A 27,566-nucleotide genomic window follows, 5' to 3' on the forward strand; every position below is an offset into this window, starting at 1 on the left:
GTTTCCCTTCGCTCTTTGACACTCGCCCCTCCCCTGCGCTCCGGGAATGCTGGGTTGTTTACATTACAGTCACACGGGTCAGCATTGTGGTGATGAGGGGGGCCTAGTAGTGGAGAGTCTGTCCGAAAACACGTACACATCTCGCCTGGCTGTGCGGCACAGGCGCTCTCTGCGAGACAACTTTCCAGCTCAGTCACGGTGCCACGCAGGAACAGAGGCCCGCCGAGTCCACTTCTCGCAGCGACCTTGGAAAGAAAGGGAAAGTCAAAACAAAGACAACCGCCATAACCATCAGGAAAAAGCCTCAGCGTGAAGAAGGAATAGCTTAGCAACAGTCTCCCACTTCCTGGTAAGAACTGACACGGCGTTAGCTGATAGTGAACTTTTTGAAACTCAGCTACTGCTAATGAACTCCTCGTAAGCTGCTGCTCTTTGCGCTTTAACTTCTTCGGAAAGTGACAGACTTTTTAAAAAGTTCGTAGTAGCCACCAGTTGCCCTTCAGACACAACTTTGTCGCTCATTTGAAGAAGTTTTGTGAAGTTCGCTAGCTAGGCTAGCTTGTTAGCTTCCTAGCATGTCGCTTTGCGGACTTTATCTCTATAAAACTGGACAGTTGAAGGTGTCAGTAAACGCTTCCAGCTGCTTTGTACGTTTATATTACAATGTGCGCAAAACGGCTTTGTGCTAAAGTGCTAAAGCGGCTAATCCTGCGGTGCCAACATGACAGTGGACACTTGTTGCTACAATGTTACAGTCATGTTACACGTAGTACACAACAGCTTTCAAACAGTAGTAATCACACAGCCTCGGTGATGTCTTTACAGCCTTTCTTTACATCCTTGGTTGTCAGTAGTTTATGATGTGAAGGTATTTTTTTATGTCAAAGACTTATTTTGTGTAATGTGTCAATCGTGATGTGCAACGTGTCTGTCAACATTGCTTACTCTACTTTGGATCTGAAGTCTCAGCTGTCAGTAAGGACATTTGTGGAGGAATTCCTAGTCGAGTAGTATAACATCCATGAACATGACTGCAGCAGGGCCAAAGCAGGGTTGGATATGGAGTGGATGCCTTCCACGAACCTCTGCTTGGCACCCATGCTCTGTAAATATAAACCCAGTAGTTTACATGCATCCCTACTGTAATTTTCCCGTGGATGGCAATTTTTTTTTTTATGTGTGGAGACTAAAATTTAAAACAACCAAGAGATATTTTGATAGAGGAAAAAAAAAAATGAAGTCAAGTAAATAATTTTGAGGTTTAGATTCAATAACACTGATGAAATTACTGTGTTCTGATGTTTTATAGATCAAAATCTAAATTGATTTATCTTACAATTATCACTGATAATGGGGAAAAAATAATGCTCTTTTTATAAATTTAATAAAAAATGAAAAATTTGAAGTGAATCTGCCTTAGTTTAGTTTCTTTTAGTTGTCATATGTGGGATTGTGTTATTAAACTCAAGCCAAAGTAGCTGTCAGACAAATTGCAAATATGTTATTATATGGAAGTTCAAAAAACAAACCCACCTCTGCATTTTCTTTTTTTTAATCTAGGAAAACATGTAAAGGCGTATTACAAAACACTTGTTTCTTAACCTTTTAGTAATTTTTGGAAAAGGCATACGCGCTTCCAGCTGTCTTTTTGTTCCACGCTGCCAAACACAATAAAAACTATACACTTGGTAGACGAGGTTTGTTTGGAAGAGAGCTGCAAGTCGTTATAAAGAAGTAATTTATTCAAATAAAAAATAAATCAGAGATCAGGCCTTTCTCGTTTTACTTCCTTTGTTGTGAGTCAGAGTAGTTATTGCAAAACCTTTACACACTCATGGCGTCCACAGTTTTGTTGGAACTTTGTAATTTCTCATCTTTAATTTTGAACATAATAATATTAAAAATACAAATTATAATAACAATGGCATGAGTAGAAAAACAAGTTGGGGGAAAAAAAGGAGTAAATACAAGCCAAAGGCACAACAAACAAAACAAATACCACCGGATTTCTCTGCACAGGTATGTGGGCGGCTTCATCTCCGCTAAGCCTAATCATCTCGGGGTCAGATGTAGGTTGAAAGCAGTATCCCGTGCCACGTTGCTGTCGCTGCCTATCACAGCCAAATATTTCAGGCGTCATACTATCACGTTTGGCTACGCTGCAGAGAGATGATTCAAACCAGAGTTAGTGGGAGCTGACATACCTTGTTGACCCAATTATTACTCACTTCTCTGTTGCCACATCCGATTATCGTCAGACAACAGGCTCGAGTCTGCCAGCGTCATCAGGTGATTGAGATGAACACTGGCTGGCTCTGTGAAGTTGACTATCAAGGAATGTGTCATGAACCGGATGATCAGAAAATGGCTGCCAAATGTTTGCATCAGTCTCTGTGATGAGGGATTTCTGCCAGTAACATCCCACTTTGAATTTGAGCTGATGAGAGGTGGATTACTTTTGACAGGCTCTGGCAAAACTTGGCTGTTTAGCCCCGTTCTGTTGTTTGGATTTAATAAAAGTCTTATTGAATGGCAACTCGGGGAAAGTAGAAACTGAAAATTGTTCATGTTAGAAATTGTTTAAGCCATTATTTATTGTAAGAGACATTGATGATGCCATTAATTGAAGAAATAAAGTTTTGTTTTAGAAGCACAGATATTTGATGGCGCCCGGGGTCACATACATACACATTGTCTGATAGCAGCACGACATTCAGAGCGAGGACTGAAATGCCATTCATCGGTGTGGAGAAATGTGCAGCACTGCAGCGGTGATTTAGCACAGTGGAATTTACCAAATAGCTCAATCTTGTGTGAGTTTCCTGTTTTAGCCCTGAAGCCGCCCCCCCTCCTGGATTAAAGATCAGATGAGACATTTGTCATCTGACCACTTTTAACAGTCATCTTGCCTTTGGGTTTTCACAGAGAACAAAAAAAATGTTGGCTCTTTTCTTTTCTTTCACAGAGCATATTTGAAGGAAGATGCTTCCCGAGGCCATTTCGAGCTACATTAAACGCTGTCTTTTGCATGATGTCAAAGACCTTGGCCAAGCATTGTGCAGAAAAAAAACTGGCAAAAGTAGCAGATCACTGTATAGGTGACTCTGTTGTTCAGGTTTTGAGATTATTTGCACATTAAAAATAGAAATATATTATAATGGTTAATATTTCTTTTTTTAAAAGAGCATTTCAGAATTGAGTCTTTCATTTCCAGGCTTAGAGTTTAAAATAGGTTCTTTGGCAGTGAGAGTGGGATGTGTGAGCAAGCTTCACACTCCTTAAATTGCCTGCTTGTCAATATTTTTCATATCCATCTCCCCCCTTTGTTATCAGGGGTCGCTGATGTTTCAAGTATTCAAATATCCTTGGTGGATGCCTCGCAGCTCCTTGCGTCACGTGAAAGTTCTCAATTTCACTGTGGCACTGATGCCTTTTCTCATTGGGTTCTGTAGTGCTCTGGGGGAAACCCACCACAAAGACATGCAAGCACAAAAATTACTGACCTAGGACCTCATTCAAAGTTTATGAAATGCTTTCAGTGCCCGTGGGTCAGCTAATGCTAGGACCGAGGAGTATCATTGAAATGAGAAGAAGGGTTGATTCACATCTTTGCTGTTCTCTTTTTTTTAAACAGCCTCCGTCTCTGAAACCCTTTATGAAAGAACTGTGTTTTTATATAACCACTCTATTAAAGTAATTAAGTAACTAAATGGTGCAGTTATGTAAATATTTTTTTTAGTGTACATTGAGAAAGTTAAACAAGACCTGCTTTAAAATAATGTTAATCTGCACAGAGCTTTAAATGAAGACTCAGAATAATTTCATTCAAAGAACAGCACAGTTAGCAGTTTTGATTTGGAAATTGCTTTTTAATAAAGCTGCTGTAGGAGATAAGCGTGTCTCACATTGTACACTCTGCTTTCATTTTGCACAGTTTTGCCAAATTAAGTTGTGCAGGATCAGTTACTGACAGCACTTTTGCATTTTAACACTCTGTTTAGATGTTTGTAGACTAGCTGCTCATGCAGTGAACTGCAGATATTAAGTAGACGAACAGGTGTTTTCACAATATCTATATGTTGGTTATACTATACACCTAGATATATTACAGTAGTACAATAATGCATTATTGCATTATTACTCATTTGTTTTACAATACCACCAAAATCTAAGCATAGGCCTGTACAATCCACTATTGATCAGGGCTTAGCCTGCAGGTTAAGTCAGTGTATGTATGACTGAAGTACCAAAGCCATGTTGGCATATTGTGAACTGTGCTGTAAAGATGGTTCTCAAGCAGCACCGTCTGATTTTTATCGCTGATCACTCTGCAGTTGTCCCCTCTCCCTCTCTATCGCTTTTGATTATCCACACACAAAAATACAAATCCCTCAGGATACAAATTCACTTCCACAGAATAATTACAAGATGCTATATGCCACAGTAAACAGCACATCAGTGACAGTGACAGTATGCATTTGTCATGAGATGAGACAAAAGCAGAATGAATTTGCACTTATGAACAGAAAGAGGAGGATTTTTGTGTGTGTGTTGCATGCTGAGTGTGCTGTGGGCATTTGTTCCAACCTCACCACAGATAAGCCTTAATGTTTCACACGGGATTTGCTGCCGAAGAGAGGAAATTTGTATTAGAACATTTTGTTTTGACAGATTGTCTGTTTTACCCTTCCCCTTTTTAGTGTGAAAATCTGGGGACATTTTTTTGCTCTCTTGCAGTCTTTGTTCTTTTTTTTACAGTTAGTTTTTTTTTCCTTTTGTAGTGACGTCAGAGATAAAACTGCAGGATTCATTTTAGGGAACTTTTTTTTTTTTTTTTTTTTTTTTATCGTTGTAATCAACCATAAAGTAGATATGCCTTGATTTGCACTGTGTTCACTGCTCCAAAAGAAAGGAAGTCAGTGCCCCATTCAAATGCTGATACTACCCCATTACCATGATATCTTCAGAGCAGCAAGACTATCTCCTAAAAGGAAATTGCTGTGACCCGTTGCATTCTGGGTCAGAAATAGGGCTGTTCGATATAACGATATATATCGGATGACGATATGAAAACGTCTATCGTTTCATATCACGCTATCGTTTGTTTCATGGTGTCGCAAAATAAACTGTTTACGGCGATATTTTGTCATGGTTTTGACGGTCGCTATAGAATTAATTTCTTAAAGTTCTCTCTTATATTTAATATAACCACACTACGGACGGACAAGCGACTGTTTTTATGCGTTGTCGTTAGCAACAACGACAGTAAAACCATCGCGTGGCTCCGCCGTCCGCTTGTTTATTTTTCACATAAACCTTTCACAATAAAGCTGAAGATCCTGTTGAGATTTTTCAAAATAAACAGAATCACGTGACGCCCTCTTCGAGTTGCCCGAGATTCACAGAATTTACAGAAAATGTAAAATTTTTGTGATATATATCCTTGTTGGGACGATAAATGTCTGATATCGGGATGTGAGATTTTGGTCATATCGCACAGCCCTATTTTAGAAATGTGTCTTTGTGCTCTGTTAGAACGCTGGGACCACCATCAGAGTATTTCTAATGAGTGGAGTTGTATACAAACTTCTATAAAGCTGTTATATTATTTACAACTTGTAATGTAATGTATGCTTATTTTATCATGGTCAGGTGGTACATGTTGAACATGTAGGCTTGTAGTAATTAGGTATAGATAAATATAGGTAAGTGACATTAATCACTTGGATCGTAGCTAAAATGAAAAAAGGGTAAAACCATACTCTTTTATTTGAATCTCTCTGTTTCATGACGCTTCATTTACATGTGGGAGACATCTTTCTTCCTCCCCTCCTCCCCTCCCTCTGTGTTTGTACCCTGACTCACTGCAGTCCTCCGTGGTCTCCCTGGTCTCTCAGTTTGGCTCGGGGCTTAGAGGCTGTGGTCGGTGCCTGAGGGCATCGAGAAGGAAGAGGAGTCGTAATGAAAAGGTCCCCTTAACTCCTGCTGCCAAACCTGCCCTTAAGCCCCTTTGTCTCTCTTTCCACTTCCACATCACCCATTTCTTCGATTTGTCCCATATTACTGCTTCTCATTTCAGACGCTCTCTCTGACCTTGGCCTGTGTGACTCCTAAGCCTCTTCCGTTAATCCTCATCAAGTTGCGGGCGTCCGAACATGTTGGTTTGATGGCTTTTCATAGTATTTACTCTGAGCCTGTTGTTACTTATTATTTTAATAACACCATTTGAGAGGATTTGTTATCCATTCATTTATCACATGATTCTCTCAGAGTGAGAAGCGACTCATGTGATAAACGAATGGATAAGAAATCATAGCTTAATACTGGTGTTCGGTTGGTCAAAGTCAAGGTAATTTTTTCATAAAGGAGCAGTTTTGTGGCTTCAGTGAGATTAATCTGGGCAGACTGAGACCGTGAGACAAAGTCTGGAAGTGAGATTTTGTGCCAAGACAGTTTTTTCTTTTCTTGCTCAAAGAATTTTTATGGCGTTCTTCAAAACAACTGTGGCTTTGAGTATGTTGAGCAACTCGAGATACAGGAAAGATATAAAGGTACAATGTTTGGCGTGCCACTGTGTAACAGCATGCTGTCAGACTTGTGCCATGTTGACAAATGTTACCGGGTCTGACTTGGTGCAGACAATCGACTCGGGTGCACATTCAGACGTGATCGGTCAGAGTGCATGCACACACAGAGACCCTGCTCTTAATGACGGTGAGAAGTACACATTTAAGGCATGGTGGTTTCACTTCATGAGGGTTGTTAAACCACAACAAGTCCTATGCGTTTATCCTCCCCTCAAAAAGCAACCTGATTCGCAGGCATGTCTGAGTAAGCTAACTTCTGTCAGTGTGTCGTCACTTTAACAGGCTGATTAAGCCAGCAGTGCTACACATCTTAACTGGAAAGGACTCAACTCTGTCCTCTTGTTCTTGCTTTACCTCTCCTGGGAGTCCTTTCTACCTGGGGCCTCGCCTCAGTCTCCTCCTTCCTGCCCTGCCTGGCCCACAGTCTGGGAGGCTCGCAGCCTGACTCCCTCAGAGCAGCAGGAAGCTGTAGCAGCAGGAGTTAGGCCTGCGTGGCGCTGCCGGCTGGCTCTGTCAGAAGTCCTGCCAAGTCAAGGATGAGAGACCTTTGCCAGTGTGGTATTGGGGCATCAAATAAAATATTTTACAGATGTCTGATGGCAGACATCGGGAGACAGCAGAGGCTTACTCGGGCCTAGAGTACGGGGTCTTTCAAGTACAAACGATGAGTGTTAATTTATATGTGTTTAGTATTTATGATAAAGAATATGTGTGTACTTATAAATGGAGGAAAAGGGCTGAATAAAGTGGTCCCTGTAGTCCGAGGCTATCAGGAAGTAGGCGTGTGGCAGGAGGAGGGAGGTAGCGTGATCTGATTTTTGGTTTGGCTGCAAACAGAGTGATTGATTTGGTTTGGTTATGTTTGAAGAAGAGGAGAATCCGATGCTGCTGAACTGTGAGTGCCTGGCTGGGTTCCCAAGCAGTTCTGGCTTGACAGTTTAACAGTGAATATTTAACATTGCACCACACTGCGAGGCTTGGCTGTAAACAGCAGCCAGCAAGCAGCATAGCAGGAAAAGCTTGCGTGACGCTGGGCCTTGGTTGTGAAGCCCACCTTAAAACAACACACAAGCAGAAAGCTCATCTTGAAGTTGTGATTTTAGAAAAAGGCAGATGGCATGGGCTGGTGGTGTCAAACTGTAAAAAAACCCACCAGGATACCCTGATGAAAGCAGCTCCCGCGTGCTTTGAACAGCGAGTCTGTCATGGTTGGTGTCTGCTGTGTGGCTCCAGGTCAAACTGTGATACGCAACTCCTGGAATTTGCGCTTTTTAAGTTTTTTTATGTTCAAATCATCTGAGGGAGAAAAAAACAGGTGGGAAAAACAGGAAGTCTCATTAATATTAATATTGTAATGTGTGAAAGAAAGAGGCAGGAAAGACCTATCTGATTTAGCTGCTTTCAACCCCTGTTGGGGATCTTCTCTCTTTCTGTCTCTCCCTTTTTTCCCCTCTTGCTTCAGTCTTTCTATGCAAATATCGGTAACTGACATTTTCATTTTCTGAATATTGTCAACTCTATTCTGATATAAATAAACCTGAATGTGGTTCCTCTATGATACTTCGAGGTAAAATATACAATATACTACATGCAAAAGAGTGAAAGATTGTGCCAGGTCTGCTAAACACCTACGCAATTTATACTTTTAGCTTGCTAACAAAGCTTGATTGCATTAGCAGCCCAGATGTCGCACCCATCTTTTATGTACTGTATTTTTCGGACCATAAGGCGCACCATATTATAAGCTTATATTATAAGATTATGTTATTAAGCAAAACAAAGCAGTCAGATAAGTCAAACTATACTCAACTCATTCTTCTTGCTTCCTCCACTTCCGTATCATTGATTCATTAATGTTGAATTCTCCTGCAGCTGCTCTATTCCCATGTTGTTGCAGTATATTAATGACTAACCTCGTATTGTGGATGGATTATCTCAGTTGTTCTCCTGACTGAAGTTTGGTCCGTTTACAGCATCCTGCCATGCGATTGCATTTGTCCCTAACCATCGGGAACCCTCACGTTAACTTTCATCGAGTGGAAAAAAGTTAGCGTTCATCCTCCAGCTTCACTGTGTTTATGTTATGCTAACATAGCTGTGTCGCTAGCGATCACGTAGCACATCATTATATAGCAGCTAGCCCAACTTCAGTAACCCTACAAACGTCACTGCTGTTTAGTTTTCTGTCTTCATTTATGTTGGAAGTGATAGCAGAGCTGTACGTTTGAATGTTTCAGAAATCTCTCAGTCAGAACATGCTATATCATGTTTAGGTGGAAGCTAGCGAGCTAACTTCCTGCTAACTTCTAACTCCGTTAAATGTAATAAATCCTGTTTTCATGGATGCCTGGATGTTAAACTTAATTGTTACACCTGGTAAAGCAGCAACGCTGATCATTTTATTAAAGATGAAAGAATTTAGACAGTTTTTAACTCTCAGTGATGCCGCAGTGTTCGTTTGACTTTGGGACCTGAAGCTGACGGAGTTTAGGACCCAGATTACTCCGCGAGGCTCATGACTACGGCAGCCGTAAATCTCCAACAATCCATCAAGCCGTGCGGCTTCATAGCTTAGCAAAGTCGTACTAAAACATTTTTGACAGATGTTTGGGCGCCGTGTACCACATAAAATCGGTTCGAGGTCAGTAAGCACAACCAGAATTCATACATAAGGCGCACTGTTGATTTTTGAGAAAATTAAAGGGTTTTAAGTGCACCTTATAGTGCGGAAAATACAGTACAGTCTATGTGTTCAACCTTGAAAAGCAGCTGTTCCAGCCTAATGTTAAAGTGACCAGAGTGATATCTGAAAGACCTCCAAGACCTGGAGCTGTGTGCCTGTGGTTGTGTTTGTGCAATGAAAACACATGAATGAAAGCACTCGCAGTACATTCAATAATAATTTGAAATGTTAGAATAAAGTAACCTTTGTCAGGCTTTGTGTAACTGTCATCCTGGACAGGACCACGCGGTGATGTTCATCAAATAATCCAAAAATACGCACTCAGTTTTAGAAATGTTAAAGATCACATTACATATATTTATGTTGCAGTGTGATAGGGCACAGCTCTACTGGCTAGTAATTAATGGTGAGTGGAATTCCTAATTTAATCTCCCACACAATGGTTTCGTGTGCAACAGTTCATAACTCCTGCGTGTGACGCTCGGTGTGAAAAGTAATCGGATACATTTGTTGTATGAAGACGAGTCGAGGGCGTTTTGATTCAGCTGTCATTCTGTTAAGCTCCGCTTGGCTTTGATTTCTAGAAATGAGGCTGATTTGTGGAGTTTTACAGATGCTGGGTAAATATAGGGCACAGTCCAGCCTCTGTGTGAGGGATGGTGGAACAGGTCTGACATCTCTCATGAACTGAAAAGGGAAATCCCTTCAGGCACAGACTAGAGAGGAGGGATAAGGGAGGAGGGCGAGAACGGAGAGAGGTGCGACCCCTTAGGGGTAACGGTATTCTCCGATCGTCAGATCCTTACACATACTCACATACAGCGATGCTCTGTCGGCGTGCCAGGTAATGCGCTCATGCAAAGAAGGACGAGTGCCTTAGGAATAAAAATAAACATTGAAATGTTTGTGTGTGTAGTTATGCTTCTGTGCATGTTTTATTCTCATGTGCACGTTTATGTTTTTATATGATATCGGGACCAAAATTGGGAGTTTTTGACCACTACAGTCTGTGTACTGCGGCCTGCTCACAACATGAGACAAATGGCTTTACCAGGCTTGTTTTACTTGATTGCATTGCTGCATTAAAAAAGGACCGAACATACATGTCTTCCCTAAAATACTTGCATGTAATGGAGAAGTTGTGAGGAGAGAAATGAAAGCAAACATATTTTATTTTGAGATATACCCGAGCAGAAATGTGGTGTTGCTTTTATAATATATAGTTTGATTTATTCAGATTTATTTTCTGTGCCAACTTGTTGACACGGCTGCGACTGAGTTAAACCTGGTTTTCTAACTGCAGCCCCATTTTTAATCATCACACAGTTTATAATCGTCATATTCAGAAGCTTTGGGAAAACCTTCTTTGAGCTGTTGAGCTGGTAGAAACAGCTTCAGCTTAAAGAGTCTCCCTCCCTGGCAGCTTGATAACAGAGCACTCACATGCTCGTGAAGCAACAGAGCAGTATTTGACCTCTGATTGAGCAGCAGCGGCGCTCTGGATCTGGTTAAAGATTGCAGAACCCACCGCAGAAGCCACAGCGGGCTGAAATCGAACCGCAGCCAGACCAAAGCTTGATTTTTGTGGAGCCGTGTTTCCTTGGCCCACTGTTACTGCGTGCTCGGTGTAGGCTTCCAGCTTCATATTCATTTTCTTTTTTTTTCTGCATCTGTTTGCACGAGATTACGTTTATGACATTAATGTGTTGAGTGAACCACAGTTTGTGTTTGTGTATCTCTTTCTTTCCTCATCGAGCGCCAGGATTGAGTAAAGGTTGTTGTGGGTTCAGGGTCTTAGATGTTTCCATTACAAACTGTGGAGAACAGATGCTGATGCAGAGCATGGAAGAAGGCCTGGGCCCAGAAAAGTCCCAAACATGAGCTCTTAGCAGTCAACTATGTAATGAGACATGCCTGGGAACTGCTCCTCTCACATTACTAATGATTTGGACATCTTGTGCTTGTCATTTCCTCTTAGACAAACTTCTTTGCTTACACAGGGTAACTGCATCAAACTATGCAAGTGAAAGGGAAAAAGCCTGCGTTGAGGGAATAAGAGAGGCTGCTGGTTTTTGTGTGATGGGCAAAGTGGACTCCAGATGTTTTCTGCTAAAGTTTAGTTCTTAGATGAGGAAAACGATGACAGTCCCCATCTCCAGCTCACAGAGTCGAGCTTTGTCATCTAAGAACCAGACGGTGGCGGACTGAAAGGTAAAAGTCATTTTATTATTTGGTCACAGGGCTGCTCACACATGTTAAATATGATTTAGGGCCTCACTGATGCTGAACTGTAAAGCAAAACCAAACAACTGCATCTTTGTAAAATGGATTAAGAATAGGACTCTGTTTCAGCTGTTTTGTTGTAATTGCTAGAAGCTGAAAGTGTAATGAACATAAAGCGTGATTAACTGTCCACGTTTACTGTCGCTGCCTGAAAGAAGCTTTGTGTTATGCTTGATTAAGAGATTCGGCCAAAGGAAACACAGCTGTCATGAGGAACACTCGACTCTGTCAAAGCTAGATACTGGTATCTTATTAAAACCAGTATATTTGCCAGTTCTGTTGCTTGTGATCATCTTCGACTCAAATGACTAAGAAACAAACTAGATGGGCCTAAGCAGGTTTAAGCTGTTTAACAAAGGAGTAGAAAATGCTTTTATTTGATAAAGTTGTGCACAGTTTCCATTGACCTGAGTTATATTTGGTCATTGTTAATGCAGGGTGCACCGATTAAAAGGAACTGATAAACACTGATAAACACATATAATCCTGATTAATTGGTCCCATCGATTCTTATGATTTAGCACATAGCAGTAGTTAGCACGGTATTCCCTTGTTTAATTTTTTTTTTAAAATGTGAAATTCCCTCGTTTGCCCCCGTTGTGTTTTCATTTCTTTATTTTTTAATGTAGGCCCCGTGGTCTGGCAGACAAACACAGCCACAGCCCCGTGGAACAGAATGTCGCATCCAATATCCTGGTGCCAGAGGTGATGCAGCTAATTTGGTGGTCAGTCAGTGACATGGCTAACAAACAAAGCCCTCATTGGTCCTGGAGGCCAGGAAGCTCTGCTCTGCTGCGCAATGCTCTGTTCTTCATTGTGAAAGACCAGGAGTTGTTGCCACAAGGGACTAATGCAGCCTAAAGCCTCGGGATCTTCACCTTACTGTGGTCTGCAACTCTGGGTGTGGATATTTTAGTGCACATGAAGTGAGGGTGTGCTTTTAAGAACAGTAACGGCAACAAAAAAATCTGTTCTCCATCCATTGTTTCATGGATTAACCCTTTAGAGCCGAGCGTAGCGCCCCCGCTACGATTTGCGTATCTATTTTTAAATCCCTCTATCACTGCAACCACGTAAGCTAGCGCAATAATTTTTTTTGCATATGAAACCGGATAAGTTGTACTTACATCTTATGCCATCAGCTTGTCCTAGGTCACGGTTTTCTTCCACATATAGCTTTGCAAAAACTGCATAAAAAGCGCTTGCAGCAACAAAAACATAATATTCCAGAAACACGCTTTGCCGATCCGATCAGCTGTTCATAACACTTCCTACGTTGGAATAGACGTCAGCGCGAACTTTCGCATGTCCGCCATTACCTGCCCGAAACCGGAAGTGACGTCATTTTCGCGGAAATGTAGTTTTTTTTACTGTCAGGGCCTCAGAGCCTATACTAGTGTTTTTAAAAGTTATCTTTGACTTTATGACTTTCTGTGTCGTTTCTGGGATGCTTAGAACTCAAATTGCACTGCTGGAAATAGTTTATTTTGATGCATATGCTGCTTTTTTGCAAATTTGCACTATAATATTTATTTTCGTTTTTCCTGCAGTATATAAAAATTGGTGTATTTCAAAAGTAAAACTATGAAGACACTTCAAATAAATTTCCTGAGGTGGGAAACTAGTTTGTGCAACTTTTTTGTATTTACAGTTTTGAGGGATAAGCCTCTTAAATTCCTCTAACTAGAAATATATGTTAAAAAAACAAAAACGATTTTCAATTTTTTTGTAGTTTATTGCACTTTTTTGCAATTTGTGTAATTACTATGCACTTAATGCAGACATATTATTAAAATTTGGGCTATAATGGTTGTATTGATGTATAGCAACTTGAAATACTCCCAAAAATGGCTCCACAGCATGTAAAAATATAATATAAGCTCTGGCGGACTTGGTTCTATGGTAGGTCTTAAAGGGTTAAATGCTTTTTGCATTTCTAATAATATATATGTGAGATCTCTGTGAGATTATGGAGTCAGGTTTGATATGCAAATTTAAAAAGTTAATGGATATTCAGATTAGTCAGTGTCACTTATAAAAACAAATCTTGATGTTGTGTTACATAAAGCGAGTATTGATTCGTGCACAGCCCCGCCCCCTGCTGTGACCCAAGTCACATGTTAACCTGCTGTTTAAATTACATTAATTAATGGAAACTAGACTGTAAGACATTTTTATTTAGACATTTATTTCTACAACCACCAGACTCCTTTGAGGAAACGCGGTCATTTTTACTTTCCTCTGGTCACTTTGTGAGACTTTTGCATTTTAGTTCAGATCCAGAGTCACAAAATTGACATTAACTCAGAGGTGACGTTAAAAACCACAGCGTAACTTCCTGGTGGTAAAGAGCCGTGTTCTTAAATATGCGTGTTCTCAAACAGATAACGGTTTCTATTACTTGGCTACAATCCGGCTACATGAGTGTTTTTAACTTTAAACGGCACTCAAAAAGTTATAATTCTCCAATTGTTTACCAGTCACACTTGGAAATATACCCATAATTAGACTGTTCTTGATGCAGTGATATGAGGGGAAATGCAGTCTTTGGCATGACTTGAAGATAGACAAACCAGTCTAAATGAAATGCTCTTGATTTCCTTTCACACGTTATGCGTTCAGTTTCTAAGTGATTTTAACTGAGGTGTGATGGTGGTGCAGCGTTTTGAAAGGCTGTGAGTGTAGTGAGCGTGCGCGAGCATAGCCTAAACCCCCAGGGTCCCCTGTGCTGAACGCCTGGGGGGTTCTCTCCTTCACACAGCCTGCTCCCTGACACACTGAGCTGGTTCTGAGGGATCACACAGCTGTCTTAAATGCAGCTCTGTTTTTGCATACTTTGCCCACACGGTTTTGTCTTTCTTTACACAGTCAGCAATTTGTCAATATACCTTGTTTATTCTCAGTGATTGACAGTATGAATTGGTTTTACTTTAGAATAGGTGTGTGTGTGTGTGTGTGTGTGTGTGTGTGTGTGTGTGTGTGTGTGTGTGTGCGCGCGTGTGCGTGTGTGTGTGCGCGCGTGTGCGTGTGGGGGCAGTTTCTTTTTCTGTTGGTAGCATGAATGTCTGTCATTCTCCTTTTATCATTGAAATTGGAGTTTATCTTCTACAAGCCTGAGTGGAATGTATTTGTTTCTCAAGTGATTATTAGCATCCTCCTCGCTGCCGTCTCCGGCTGATGAAATGAGCACATCAAACGGTGCTCTGTGCTAACGAAGCCGTGCAGGCTGGATGGCTGGCTGCCTCCTGCCTCTTACTGTAAGGCACCTGCTGAAGTGACAGACTGGCAACAAAGGGTCCCTCGCCGTCAGTACCGCTGCAGAGTGGGTAGGACAATGGAGCAGAGAGGTGGCCTGGGCTTTTAGCCGCGTGCCAACTCGTGTGCAAAGCACACAGGAGCGACGGAGCACGAAGGGGAGGAGGTGGGGAGGAGGAGAAGAGCAAGGGACATGGATAAAGAGGAGGAGAGTGGCTGACACCTGCTTGTGCTTGAGCTCTTTCCTCAATGGTGAACATCTTTAGACAGTGGTGGAAAATGAAAACGAGATCCGTGGGTATACAAATGCACAGGTGTGCGTGCGCCGGGAGACGCACAAACAAACAGGAAGACAGAGGAGAGTCCCGCGTTGTTAATGGGATTACTGGGTCACAGAAGGTCAGATGAAAGTGTGTTGTGTAGAGGCTGTAGTAAGTGAATTGTACGTGTAAGGCAGAGCGCCGAATTGTGGGGAAATAAATCAGATTAGGCCTCACATGAAGCCCAGGCTCACCGTGCTGTGCTATTTACTTCTGCAGTGAAATAATCATGAGGCTATAAAAATCTGAAGGTGAAAAATACAAAGCGTGACTATAAATAGTTAGCAAGCCACATTATGGATCACCGGCCTTCGTAGCGTCTCGGCGGACCATCGCGCAGTTCTTTGTCTTAATTTCCTTTTTTTAATATTATTTTTCTGTCCTCGCTCCACCAGTAGGAGGGTGGAGGTTGGTAACAGCATTACAAGCACACATTTCTACTTATAAAAAATTAGGATTATTATTATTATTATTATTATTATGGTTGTTGTTATTATTTATTTTTTCCATCGACGGCCCATAGATGTGAAACGGAGCTTAAACCTCTGCTTGTTCTTGATCAGTGAGTCCTGTCTGATGTCGGTGTTGTTGTTTGGGTCTCTTTCCTCTTTGAAATTGTGATTTTTCCCTCATTGACTTTATGCTTTTGTCACCAGATATGAGGAAATGGAAATTTCTAGAAAGAGGGAGCATGTAATCTGTTTGGCTGGCTTTTTCCCACAGTTTTCCTTTTATCACACTGTTGATTTTTTTGCAGGACAATATAATGTCCTAACTTCATTTTTTTATTCCATCAAGTCTTGGACTGTCTTACTCGAAGACCTCAAAGCCCGGCTCACACGCTGAGGTATAATTGGTCTTCTACCCCTCTCTGTCTGTCTCTCAGCTCACAGTCCAATGAACACGAGTGCCTGCACATTTGTGCTAATGATTTTGAATAGTGATTAAAATGAATTGCAAAGTGTGCTGCTTCTGTAGTATCTGGACCCCTCCATCATTAGTGGCTCTCTTCCTCTTCTCCTCTTTCTGTGTCATCACTGTTAGTGTAGCAGGGGTTTTGAGAAGAGGCCCGGGGTGGGCTTTCATGAGCGCAGACTCAAAGGTTTCTCCATTTCTTGTAATCATGGACACCACTCTTCCAGCACTTTGGCTGTCGTCTTCTGGCTCCTCAAAGGTGCCTTTGATTCTCTCACATCGTGCACTCGGGCCGGATAGTGTCACGTTATATTTTTCCTCTTTACCCCCCCAGTCGCTTTCCTCTTCTCCTTAAACCCGAGGTCATCGGTTTGCGTTCGTATTTATTGTCCTCGGATGGAGAGCTGATTGTGCACTCTTCTCTTTGAGACTGCTAAATTTCAGGACCCTTCCCCTTCATTTTTTCATCCATCCCTCCTCCATCCCAGTTTGCCTTGATCCACCTTTTTATAATCATCTCCCTCCCTTTAGCTCTCTTTGTTTTCGCTGTTCTCCTGTTTTAAATGATTTATGCAGAAAGGAGGAAATGAGGATTAAAGAGGAGCTGAAGCCAGTGTCTGTGGTACACAGCGACTCTTTCAGGACCACGAGCACATCAGGGCTAACAAGCTGCGTTTTTCTGTCTGCTGGCAGTTTTCATAGCTTTGCATCTGTCCCTCTCCTTCCTGCACAATCCCGGCTTCATCCCTACTCAGTTTTCATACTTGCACTCAGTTTCTTCCCATTTGAATGAAGATGTGCTTTTTCATATCAAGGTTGGGAAAGTTGTTGTCAACTATGTTACAGAAGCTTTCTCTCGGGCTTTTGGCAAATGGTTTACATGGTTCATGGTTCAAACAGGAACTCCTTTTGCACAATTTTGCAGGATTCTTCGAGAAGGTCCAACTAGGGCTGAGCGATATGGCCTAAAGTCCATATTGTGGTATAATTTGAAGCATGTGCAGTAGCGATATACATCGCAATATGTTCTTTTCTTCTGTATATACATGTCAAAATGACTGAACAGTATAGCATTGTAGCCATTTTAAGAACATTGACTGTGCAAAACTTTTCTTAGAAAATATTTAAAACTACAAAACTTTTCAAATAATTTTTAAGCTGTAACAGATCTTTTTTCCAAACAATGTAACACAAAATTCTTAAATAACAAATAAAAATGAAGATAAATGTGCAAACATTTTTTGAGTAAAAAAATACAAGTAAAATATCAGTAAAACACAAAATACTACATTGTTTCAAATAAACTGCAAAATGTGCCTTTGGAAAATATCAGTCTGCTGGTGTTAGGGCCTCCTTTTTTCTTTCCACCTGACTGACTGGGCGTTTGTGGAGGCCGCAGTTTTTGGCTTTCCTCATTTTCCAAAACGTGTTTCGTCTCTTCGCTATTACTGTTGCATATTTTGCAGATGATATTTTTCTGCTCAACTTCCGACTTCTTAAACTCAACCCAGGTCCATATGACCGACGTCCCACCGGTCTTCTTTATGAGCACCTCCTCCTCCCCACCTGTAAGCTCCATTCCTGCAGCTGCTGCGATGCTTTCGACCAAAACAGGCACAGCTCGATGACATCATCAACATGCGCTATCGCGGTAGAGCGTCAGAAGCTCTACCGTTCGCCAAATTCATATCGTTTCTACCGTATACCGTTTATACCGCTCACCCCTAGGTCAAACTTTGTTTTTGGAAAAATAATAGTAAAATCTGCACAAAGCCTCATTGTTTCTCAAAATATGGTAACGATTGTTCTTTTTGCTGTTGTTTGTCTTTACACTAAAACCCAGACTGGCTTATTGTTTAGTTTAGTGTAAGCCAAGATTTGTGTTCATTAACTGTTTCCTGTAGCGCGCTCTTCTTCCTGTTCAGATCCCTCCTTTTTGGTGGAGCCGTCTCTCCATCTCTCATGTCTGTTGCTACCTGATGTCCAGCTTTGACCCATATGTGCATTAGGGCTGCCACGATTAGTCGACTAGTCATGATTACATCGACTATCAAAATAGTCGACGACTAATTTAATAGTCGACGCGTCGTTTGAAGCTTTGTAAGATCTGTAATGACGGACTGAAACAGAAGATGGCAGCACTGCATGTACAAGGATGCCAGCTGCCGTTAAACCCCGAAGAAGAAGAAGCTGTGTCCGGTATCGTAGCTGTGTCCAAATTCAGAAACCGCATCCTCCTGTGCCCGCATTTGTAGGCCGGTTACGTTACAGCGACACAACGAAAACTGTCCAAATGCGAAGACTCCGACAAACGCGTCCATCATTTCCCCAGATTTGAACGATGGGTTGGGTGTGTACTTCGTGGCCCAACCTATCCCAGAATTCATAGCGCGGCCCTGCTCAGTTTCCAACAATGGCGGCAGCTAGTTAGTTTTAACATTACTCTTTCTGGGTCACAAAATAAACGTTTAACATATTTTCAGGCGAGAATGTAGCTGTGTAAACTTCAAATATCTGCTCAGTTTATCATGACATCACATATTTTCAAAAGCGCTCCGACGTTTTCGGAGACGTCTGTTACCCACCAGCTCGATAGCTAGCCGGGGTTCAAGGCTCACTAGAGCCGCTGAAAACACCGGACTCCCGGAAAATCGTTTTCAAACCCACCGCCGTCTTTCGCTTCTCAGGTTAAACATGATATATAAGTCACTTAGATAACTTAAAAATGTTATTGTTTGGCTTTTTTCAGTGTTTTATTTGTTCCTGAGTAAATCGGTTTGGCTGAGATTAAAGTTCTAGTTTTCACACAGCTGAATAAACGTCAATCAGACAGCTGATTATCAGAAGTGTGAGATGGTCGTGTTATATTTTAGATAGCAAGGAGCAGACGGCTGCGTTTATTAAACTTTACCGAAACAATCTGCAAATTTCATTAAAATTTAATAAACTATCATCTTGTCTTTATTTTTAGTTCGCACATACCTTAGACACTTAAAGCTGGAAGCTAATGACAGTTATATAAGAGCAGATGCTGCTGGTGCAATAAGCTGTATGTTTTACGTCCAATGGATGCATGATCTGATTAGTCGACTAATCGCAAAAATAATCGGTGACTAGTCGACTATCAAAATAATCGTTTGTGGCAGCCCTAATGTGCATATTTGTGAACGCTATGTTTTTGTGGGTCTGTGGCGCTCCAAGGCCTGCCCTGACTAGTATGATGTGTCTGCTTTGTCAACGAGCAGCAGACCTTCAGAGCAGCCATTCCTTTTGTTTTGTCGTGGAAACTGCATTGTTGGCATATCTGCTGAGAGTGGACACCGAGTGCTCTGCATGCACATGACTTACAACAACACAATCACTCTTTAAGTATAAGCAGTAATCCAATGTTGACAGCAGGTATTTTAGCCTCATTCCATCATCAGTGAACTGTGCAGCAGTGTTTGTAGACGGGTTAAAAGTAGGCTAGAACAGATATCTGCCCCCTCTGAGCTTTCATACTGACCATTCTTCGAGCTCCAAAATTCATCCATGTTCCTTTACACAAAGAGTCCACAGCTTTAAAAAACCTGAGTGGATTCATTGGTTTTCACCTGAAATGAATGACCTTCTTCTTGGAGCTGTGGTTGATGCCACCAGGCCAATCCATGGCTGATGCGTTCCTGTTTGTCTGCTTGTTTATTCGTTTCTTCTTTGTTTGTCCTGTACAGGTATGTGTTACTGCACTGGCAATGTGTTTGGGATCATTGTCATGCTGAAGCCTTCCCAATTAAACACCTGCCAGATGGTATTGCATGGTGGATCAAAATTTCCACCATATAATCCCATCTGGTACTTTCTGCGTTGATAATTCCATAAATTTTTGACAAGATCCCAACACCACTGGCTGAAGTCCTGATTTTCAGCCCAGTTCTTCTGTAACTTAGCAAAGCTTTGCCTTTTCTCCTTGTTTCCTTTCCTTAAGAATGGCTTCATGACAACTGCCTTTCCACTGAAACCTTGCTAATGAGTGAAAATTTGTTAAAAAGCAGCCAGAGGACAGAGGAAAACTTTGAAAGATATTTAGAAATCTATGGCTCAAAACAAGTGTAGGAATAAAAGAAGCTAAATATAAGGAAACGAGGCGTGGCTCAAGACTATTGCACAGCACTGTAAAAGCAGGAAACGGTGCTAAAAATGCAAAAAACAAAATCAACAAAAACAAGATTTGAGATGGGAATAAAAAAAAAAAAAGGCAAATTAACAAATCTGGTGTGTGCTGGAAGTGTGAGAACAAATAAAACTGTTCAGTCCGTCTCCGCCTCGCTCTGTTTTTCCTTTCTCCTCTTTCATATAATTACCTCGGTGTGATGGGCCCACTGTGAGAATGCTGGGCTGGAGTCTCACATTAGATGGAACGCAGTCAGAAAACAGTGTTTGTTTTCATGGAGTGGTTGGTGGTCTGGATGGGGACGGTGTTTTCAGTTTCCTCTGAAAACACCGTCGGTCTTTCTGATGGACTCACGGCGTCTCAGAAACAACATGTTTTTGTCCATTTACATTTCATAGACTATCCATAGTTGAAATGGTGAAAATGTTTGTGCAAAAATAATTGCGATAAAGTCAGTCTGACAGAATATCAGTGTAAAAGGAAGATCTGTGAAAAACAGCAAAACGATAATAAAAGTTAAATTCCAAATCCAGGCAAACACCAGTCGTATGTGTGTCCACATATTTAGCATAAAATGACTCTGCTTGTCTGTCCTGTTGTGTATTTGCAGCTGTCTCTCACCAAAGGTCCAAATGTGACTCTGACATGCATCTATGAATAGGTAGGGGATTTAGCTTTTAGCTGTTGCCAGAAAGGCAGCCACCATTTCTCACCCGCATGACAGAAATGCAAGCAAGAGTGGCACATTGAGCTTCCATGTGTTTTGAAAGTCAGGATTTCCTGTCTGTGGTAAGCAACCTTTCGGGGATATCGAGACACCGAGAGGAACATTTAAGAGGAATGTGTGATGGAAGGGATTTAGGAGATGTAAGGTCAGCGTGATGAAGCCAGTTGTGTTTGTGCAGTCACTGCTACGAGGTTTGCGTATTTTCCCCTGTTTACGCCTCCTGATCGAGTTAGATTTGTTAAGTGTGTTGTTTCCTGGTGTGTGTAAATCTAACGTGGCAGTCTTAATTGATCTTGTTAACGTGGGATGTAGGAGGCGAAAGAACGTCCTCTGATGCCCTGCGGTTATTTTGACACTCAGGCGGTTAGAAACACAAGATGGTTAGGGAGCGAAGGAAGGGTGCCAGCCTCCATCTAACACAACGCGGGGCTGAAGTGCAAAGAATCACGGCAACAGCCGCGAAGGCCAGCTGGGTGGATGACTCGAAAGTCCACTGTGACCGTGAAATCCAAATGTCACGACACACAGCTCGTTCAGACTAAGAGGCGCTGACTTCACCTGGTATTAAAATAAAGCTCTTGAATGGGGATATACTGATACTGATTTTAAAGTGTGGTTTGGGTGATGGATGCACAGATCAACAGCCTTTCTGGAATTCTTCACACTCGACTCGAACATTTCGCTTGTGTAAAATTAATATGGCACAACAAATGACCGTTGGATGTTGATGTTGGTTCTGGGTCAATATTCTGATACCAATCAAAAAGAGCAACATATGATGTAGGGCTGATGTAGTGGTGCAGCCTGAGGCTCTGTCCAGATGTTCATGGGTATTTCAGTAAATGTAGCTTTTCTCTGTTTTGTCTTCTGTGCACATGTAAACGCTCTGTTAGGACCTCCAGGGTGATTTTCACCTCCTTTTGACTTTTTGAATCGATCTTGAGTGTCTCTGTCTGTTTAGCATATTGGCGCTGCTCGTTTGTGGCGTGAAATGTTGATGGTCGGTTGGTGGCTCAGACATTTAAGGGTACATTCAAACAACCTTGCCAGGTGTTTATAAAAAACACCACAGTGGGTTGTTTTCAAAAATATTTTTTTCTCCAGCAGGTTTATTAATGAGTCAGGATCATTTAGCGTTTAACGCTGTTCTGCATTTAAAAATGTCATAAATGATCATTAACCATTACATAAGTAAAGAAAATCATATTCCCAGTATAGCCGATGTAAATCCATTGGAAACGGGGTTGTGTAAAGACTTTTGTGATCTTCCAAACTTACATGAAGCCCAAGAAAAAGCTAATCTGTGATTTTAGCACAGCAATAATTGCAAATTATGTGTTTGCACAAAGTGCATAGACACACATAAAAATATTAAACTGCCCAAAGAATCTGTGTATCAACCTATTAATCAATTATATGGTTAGATAGCTATATAATTGCTCTATTGATCAGATGATTGATTGATATACACACAGAGACTGCTTTTCAGTGTTATTCTCATCTACATTACACCGGCACATTTTAATTGGCCCAGGGAGGCTCAATGCAACAGAGACAGGAGACTGTGACCAATACACGAGTGACACACCAACAGATCTGCAAACCGGCTTTAGAGGAAAAACATGCAAATGGCCCACTGTGAAGTGTGCTTTTTTTCCTCCTGTGTGGAACTTTTCTCTTTACATGTTTGTGTGTGTGCGTGTGTGTGTGCGTGTGTGTGCTTGAGTGCTATTCCTGTGAATAAGTCCCTAAGAAGACAAAACCATGGTTGAGTTGTAATTCCTGGTATTTCTTTTATCCTTGGTTGACAATCATTAGTCATTTGCTTCCTATCAACGAGCAGTCGGTGTGTGTGCACGTGTGTGTGCACGTGTGTGTGCACGCTTGTCCTTGGCTACATTTTTGTGATGCTGAAAACATACGAATATCTCACCTCATGTGTTGCCTCGTGGATGGCACATGGTTTGTGTTAAACAGGCGGGGTATCTTGTGTAAATCACAAGTAATTCTGTGTTAATTTTGAAACGGTGAGTGTAGACTGGAATCATAAGCTAATTTCAAGTGTGAATATAATTGTGCATCATAATTTTTAAAGCTGTAAATTATTCATTCAGGTGATTTTTTTTCTATTATTGCATTGTCTGTGGTGATGAGGCAAGCAACTTGTTGTGCTGCTCAGGCAAGTAGCTCCCTTCTAAGCCACATGCCAGGACGTGCAATTCAAGAAAAACATGACATATACACATACTGCACCTCCGAGGTGACCTATATTTTTTCGGAAAAGAGAGAATAAAGTGGAATTGCTTAAACCAGTAACGGGTGTAACCTGCAATTCCCAGGAAAGGTTCCTTGGAAGAATGCCAAGCAGCTTTATCTCTGCCGAAGCTCGGCCACGGCGCAACTCGAGAGGGAGTATCGTATCCAAAGACGTGACCTAGGTTTCAGCTCTGCTGAAACTCAACACCGGGGCAACCGTCACTCGTTAGTTTGATGCTGCAGAACGAACATTGCTCCACATTTGAATAAAATTTAATTGTACTTTTGAAGGGAAATGGTCGACTTTTGTTTCGCCCGATGATCAGCGTTACATCGTCTAACCGTGAGTCCTGTTTTGTTTGTGTGATTCGCAGAGGTGTACGGGATCAAGCTCCTAACACCATGGATATGGACACGCAGCCACAAGGACAGCAAGCAGCTGTGCCAGTGTTTCAACCCCAGGTAACCCCACGCACAGATGCACACTGCAACACAAGTCAGAAGGACTTAGGATCTGAAGTAGGATGCAGACTAAGATAAAAATGGAATTACTCAGCCTCTGCATCCCGTGGTCAGCACCTGTCTTCAATGCCGTTTAGTTTGATTATAGATTGAAAAATGATGGGACGTTCCTTCATCTGTTGGATTCCACCTAATTCCTGTTTTAAACTGTAAATATTCCGTGCTCATCTCTTCTCTCTGCATCAGTCAAGATGTATCTTTCAGCCTGATCCTCATTCAGACCACTGTAGCCTGTGTAAGACAGACAGTGGATGAATGTTGAGTTGTTGCTATTGATCAGAGATCTGGAGGCTGCCGGAGCCTGGCCTCCTCGCAAGCCTCTTTTGGTTCGATACAACTCAAGTTTGCTCTGTGCAGATCAGGCCATTGTTGGATTTTAATATCGTCTTCCAACTTCAGGCGCATTGATTTCTTTACAGAAGGATGTTTTTGCCTCCATAAGTATTGAATAGACTTTAAACAAAGAAGATCATCCATATGCCCCAGAGTAAACGTGGAATCTTTTTGAGAAAGAAGCACTAAAAATAGGCTCCGTACTCGTTGTTGTTTTTGTTTTATTTTATTTATTTTATTTATTTTTTCAATGCGTATGAAGGGCACGGCAACATTAACACTGGAACTGCCAAGGGGCTTGATTATTCTGAGATTTGTAATTGCAAAATTAAGGATAATTGGGTTGCACACAGAAGAAAGTCAGATAAAAGCTCTAATAATTACTTTGACTTAGGCAGCAGTCCCCCCACGCACACACACATACAGTAGATCTCCAGCTGATCTCCCAGCAGTTCGTTACGTGTTGTTGTTCAGTCTTAATGATCTCTCTTTCTCTCTCGCTCTGTGTTGTTCAATCTATTTCTAGCAGTTTACATCAGTGTTAATTCTAGGCTCACCTCTTTCGCTTAGGTACTTGGGAGCACGGTGAACTTTCCATATTGCATCATTTTTTCAGTCTCACAGAACATGTTTGAACCGATTCCACATTCAGCGGAAGATGGAGAGGGAGTCAGATTATGTAGATGACTGCCTAACCAGCATCCAGATGGGTGTCTTTCAACAAGTCCTGTATCCGTTTCACAGTTTTCCTAAGGTTCAGTCTACTCGGCAGCAAAGGGAGAAAAAAACCCTACCAGCCTCTTCCTGGAGAAATCTGAATTGTATATGTGATGAAGGATATTCTGTATCACTTGCAATATAATTTCTCTTGGTCCCGGAGGTATGATGCATATGCATTAGTTAAACGAGATGAGCTGGTAAGATGTGCATTTTTAATGGTGCATTTGCTCTTGAGTGAGTGGGAGGGTTAGTGGGGACCCCCCCGCCCTCCGCCACCATCCCCCCGGAGTTTGATCGTCACTGCAGAGTTTGACAGACACAGATCTGTCTGTAAGCGCTGAGACAAGGTGGTGTGGTTGTGGAGTCGATTGAGAGGAGAAGGAGAAGAAGAAGCACCTTTGGGGTGAATCCTGCCGGTTTGACTGCCTGCCTGGCTCGCTGGCTGACTGGCTGAGGATGAATATTGCATGGTGCCTTCTCAAGGGGGCTGGTGACTGGTGAGAGTGGGAGTCGCTCCCCCCCTCCTCACCGCAGGGCTGCTAGTTGCCGTGTCTGCCTCTTCTTGTATTCCTGGCTGTCTTATCTTATATCCGTCTCTGTCTGTTTTGGACTACATCCGAGCTAATTCCACATATTTTGTAAACACTGTTTTCATGTGAAAATGACGTCTGTCCACAGCAGAGTCTGATAGTATTTTGGTCGAGATCTCTTGAGACCGTACTTCTTCCTGTTTATCCTGGTTTGAGATTAAACTGACGTTACTGATGACAAAGCTCTGCATCGCAGCAAACATCTGGACAGTGGTGAGAAAGAAAGTGTAGTCATGGAGTCTTGGATTAAACATCTGGAGAGCTTAGCTGATAAGTTAGTTATTTTAATATATGCACTTTTTATTTTTTCATTGCTGTTTATAAATATTATGTTAACAAGATGAAGAGTTTGGGTTTTATAATTGTGAACTGGTCTTGTTCTACTTTTTCACTGGTGTCTGTGTCGTAGGTCATTTCCTCTTTCTTCCTTTTTTGCCTTTGATTTTTCTGGTGTTAACTGTTAAGTCTCCACATCCACAACAAATAGACGTGCACCCACTGATTATTAACTCTGGAGTCTATTTTTGAAAACCTCTGCTGTCTAAAACGCTGTTCACTGCAGGATAGCATGTCACAGCAGAGTGACGAGCTTTCAACTTTAGCCTTCCTCGTACGTCTGTGCCCCGAGTTTCTCTTTCCCGGCGTCTGCGTGCCTCTCAGTCTCTCTCCATGTGAGACATCACCTCTCTGCTGCCGCTGGCCTTTCTGTGGCAGCCGTCGGCACTGCTGGGCTGTCACGTCGCCCCTCTCTTCTCTGCTGCTTGTCCCCCACTGCCCCCCACCCTATCTTTATCCCGTCTTCCCGTTCCCTCTTCCACTCTCCATGTGTCTTGTCAGTTGTGTTTGGCAATGGTGTCATTATCGGGCAGCCCATATCACACCTCCTCCAATGAGCTGTCTGTCTGCTCCCCGTCTGTCTCTCGCTCTGCTTTCCTCTCTCCTTTTCAGTCCCTCTGCTAGCTCGTGGTGGCTGTGTGTCACCTTTATACCCGAGACATTCTGTCCCTCACCGACGTTACCCATAATGCCTTGCACAGCTGCCACTTTATCTTCATGTCCTGCAGCTTGTCCTCAAGCTGGAATAATGTGAATGATGTGAGCGTGTTGTCAGTGTTGACCAGTATGTTTTATTTTATTTTATTTTATTTTTTTAGACTACAACACTGATGTTGCTGATTATCAGTAATCGGGGACACTAAAAGACAATATTTGGAAACATTTACAGATAAAATGTTTGGGCCAAAATTTAGAAGAGCTCAAAACTTAGTTTCAGTTATTTAAATAACAACAATAGCTGGTACATTCAAAGTCAGGCTGCTTTTTTATTGATAACTACTGTAGTAATATTATGAACTAATTGCATGTAAACCTTCAGCCGGCCAGAGACTGTAGATTAAAAGTAGCCTATTGATGATTACATTGCTGTCTGTGGTTACATTGTAGTCACTGTGGACCCACATGATGGTGACGATGTGCAGTAGCACTAAATAAAAATTAAAAAAATTTACCGGTTCTTTAAGTTTTTACTTGGATCTGAAGTTGTTCTATTTTGACTTGTTAATTTTCTTCTTCTTTGTAAAACACCTCACCTGTCTCTCCTGTGCACACCTTCCCCTTCGCTCTTCATCGACAAAAGCACCAGGTGGGAGACGTGATAAAAGAACCTTTTCCCAAACGTGGTGACATTATGCTCTGTTTTTATTTTCAACATCAAACCTAAAGTGAGAAATAACCTCTTTCTGTTTTCGCTCATCTGATGATGACTGTGAGCGATTGGTGGAGCCGCGTGGCGCATAAATGAAGTTCAAAGTCCAGCTGTGCGCCCCCATGTGTGTCCACACGTGTCGGTGTTACAGGTGTTTGTTGTATGTGGAGGTACAACATCAACTTTGCACATTTAATTTATAATGAATCTCAGCATTATGACAATATTAAGTGAGTGCATTATTGGGGAAATCGGATCAAAATTGCCGTGATCGCCAAGCTGTCGCCATCCCTGACATCGTCGTCTGTTGGTACAACCCCGACACAGACTACCCAAAACAAACACACATTCAATGACCTGCTTTATCTGCAGAGACCCATGTCTATATGACAGTGTGGAAAATAAGGGCTTTTGTTTGACGCTTTAGGCACCGCGAAGTTCCCGACATCGAAATGTTTCTGTTCGGACAAAGTTGTACCCTGGTGCTACGGAGAAGTGGAGCGTAAGGAGGACATTTAGA

The 27,566-nt window shown here is 41.9% G+C and overlaps 1 protein-coding gene across 3 annotated transcripts in view; it reads left to right on the forward strand.

Moving 5' to 3' along the window:
* Positions 1 to 60: 60 nt before the first annotated feature.
* Positions 61 to 27,566, forward strand: part of nek7 (NIMA-related kinase 7) — a 60,939-nt gene continuing 33,433 nt past the window's right edge. Inside the window, exons 1-3 of one of the 3 annotated variants that reach the window (XM_019346798.2) lie at positions 63 to 349; positions 11,271 to 11,481; positions 23,551 to 23,638. In XM_019346798.2, the coding sequence (XP_019202343.1) occupies positions 23,579 to 23,638 (60 nt within the window). In that variant the 5' untranslated portion in view covers positions 63 to 349; positions 11,271 to 11,481; positions 23,551 to 23,578. Of the gene's footprint in view, positions 350 to 11,270; positions 11,482 to 23,550; positions 23,639 to 27,566 lie in introns of all 3 variants that reach the window. The other 2 variants (XM_025899329.1, XM_003455641.5) reach the window with 2 other exon arrangements.

The sequence above is a fragment of the Oreochromis niloticus genome, linkage group LG17 (genome assembly GCF_001858045.2).
Source record: "Oreochromis niloticus isolate F11D_XX linkage group LG17, O_niloticus_UMD_NMBU, whole genome shotgun sequence".
NCBI classification, from domain to species: Eukaryota; Metazoa; Chordata; class Actinopteri; order Cichliformes; family Cichlidae; genus Oreochromis; species Oreochromis niloticus.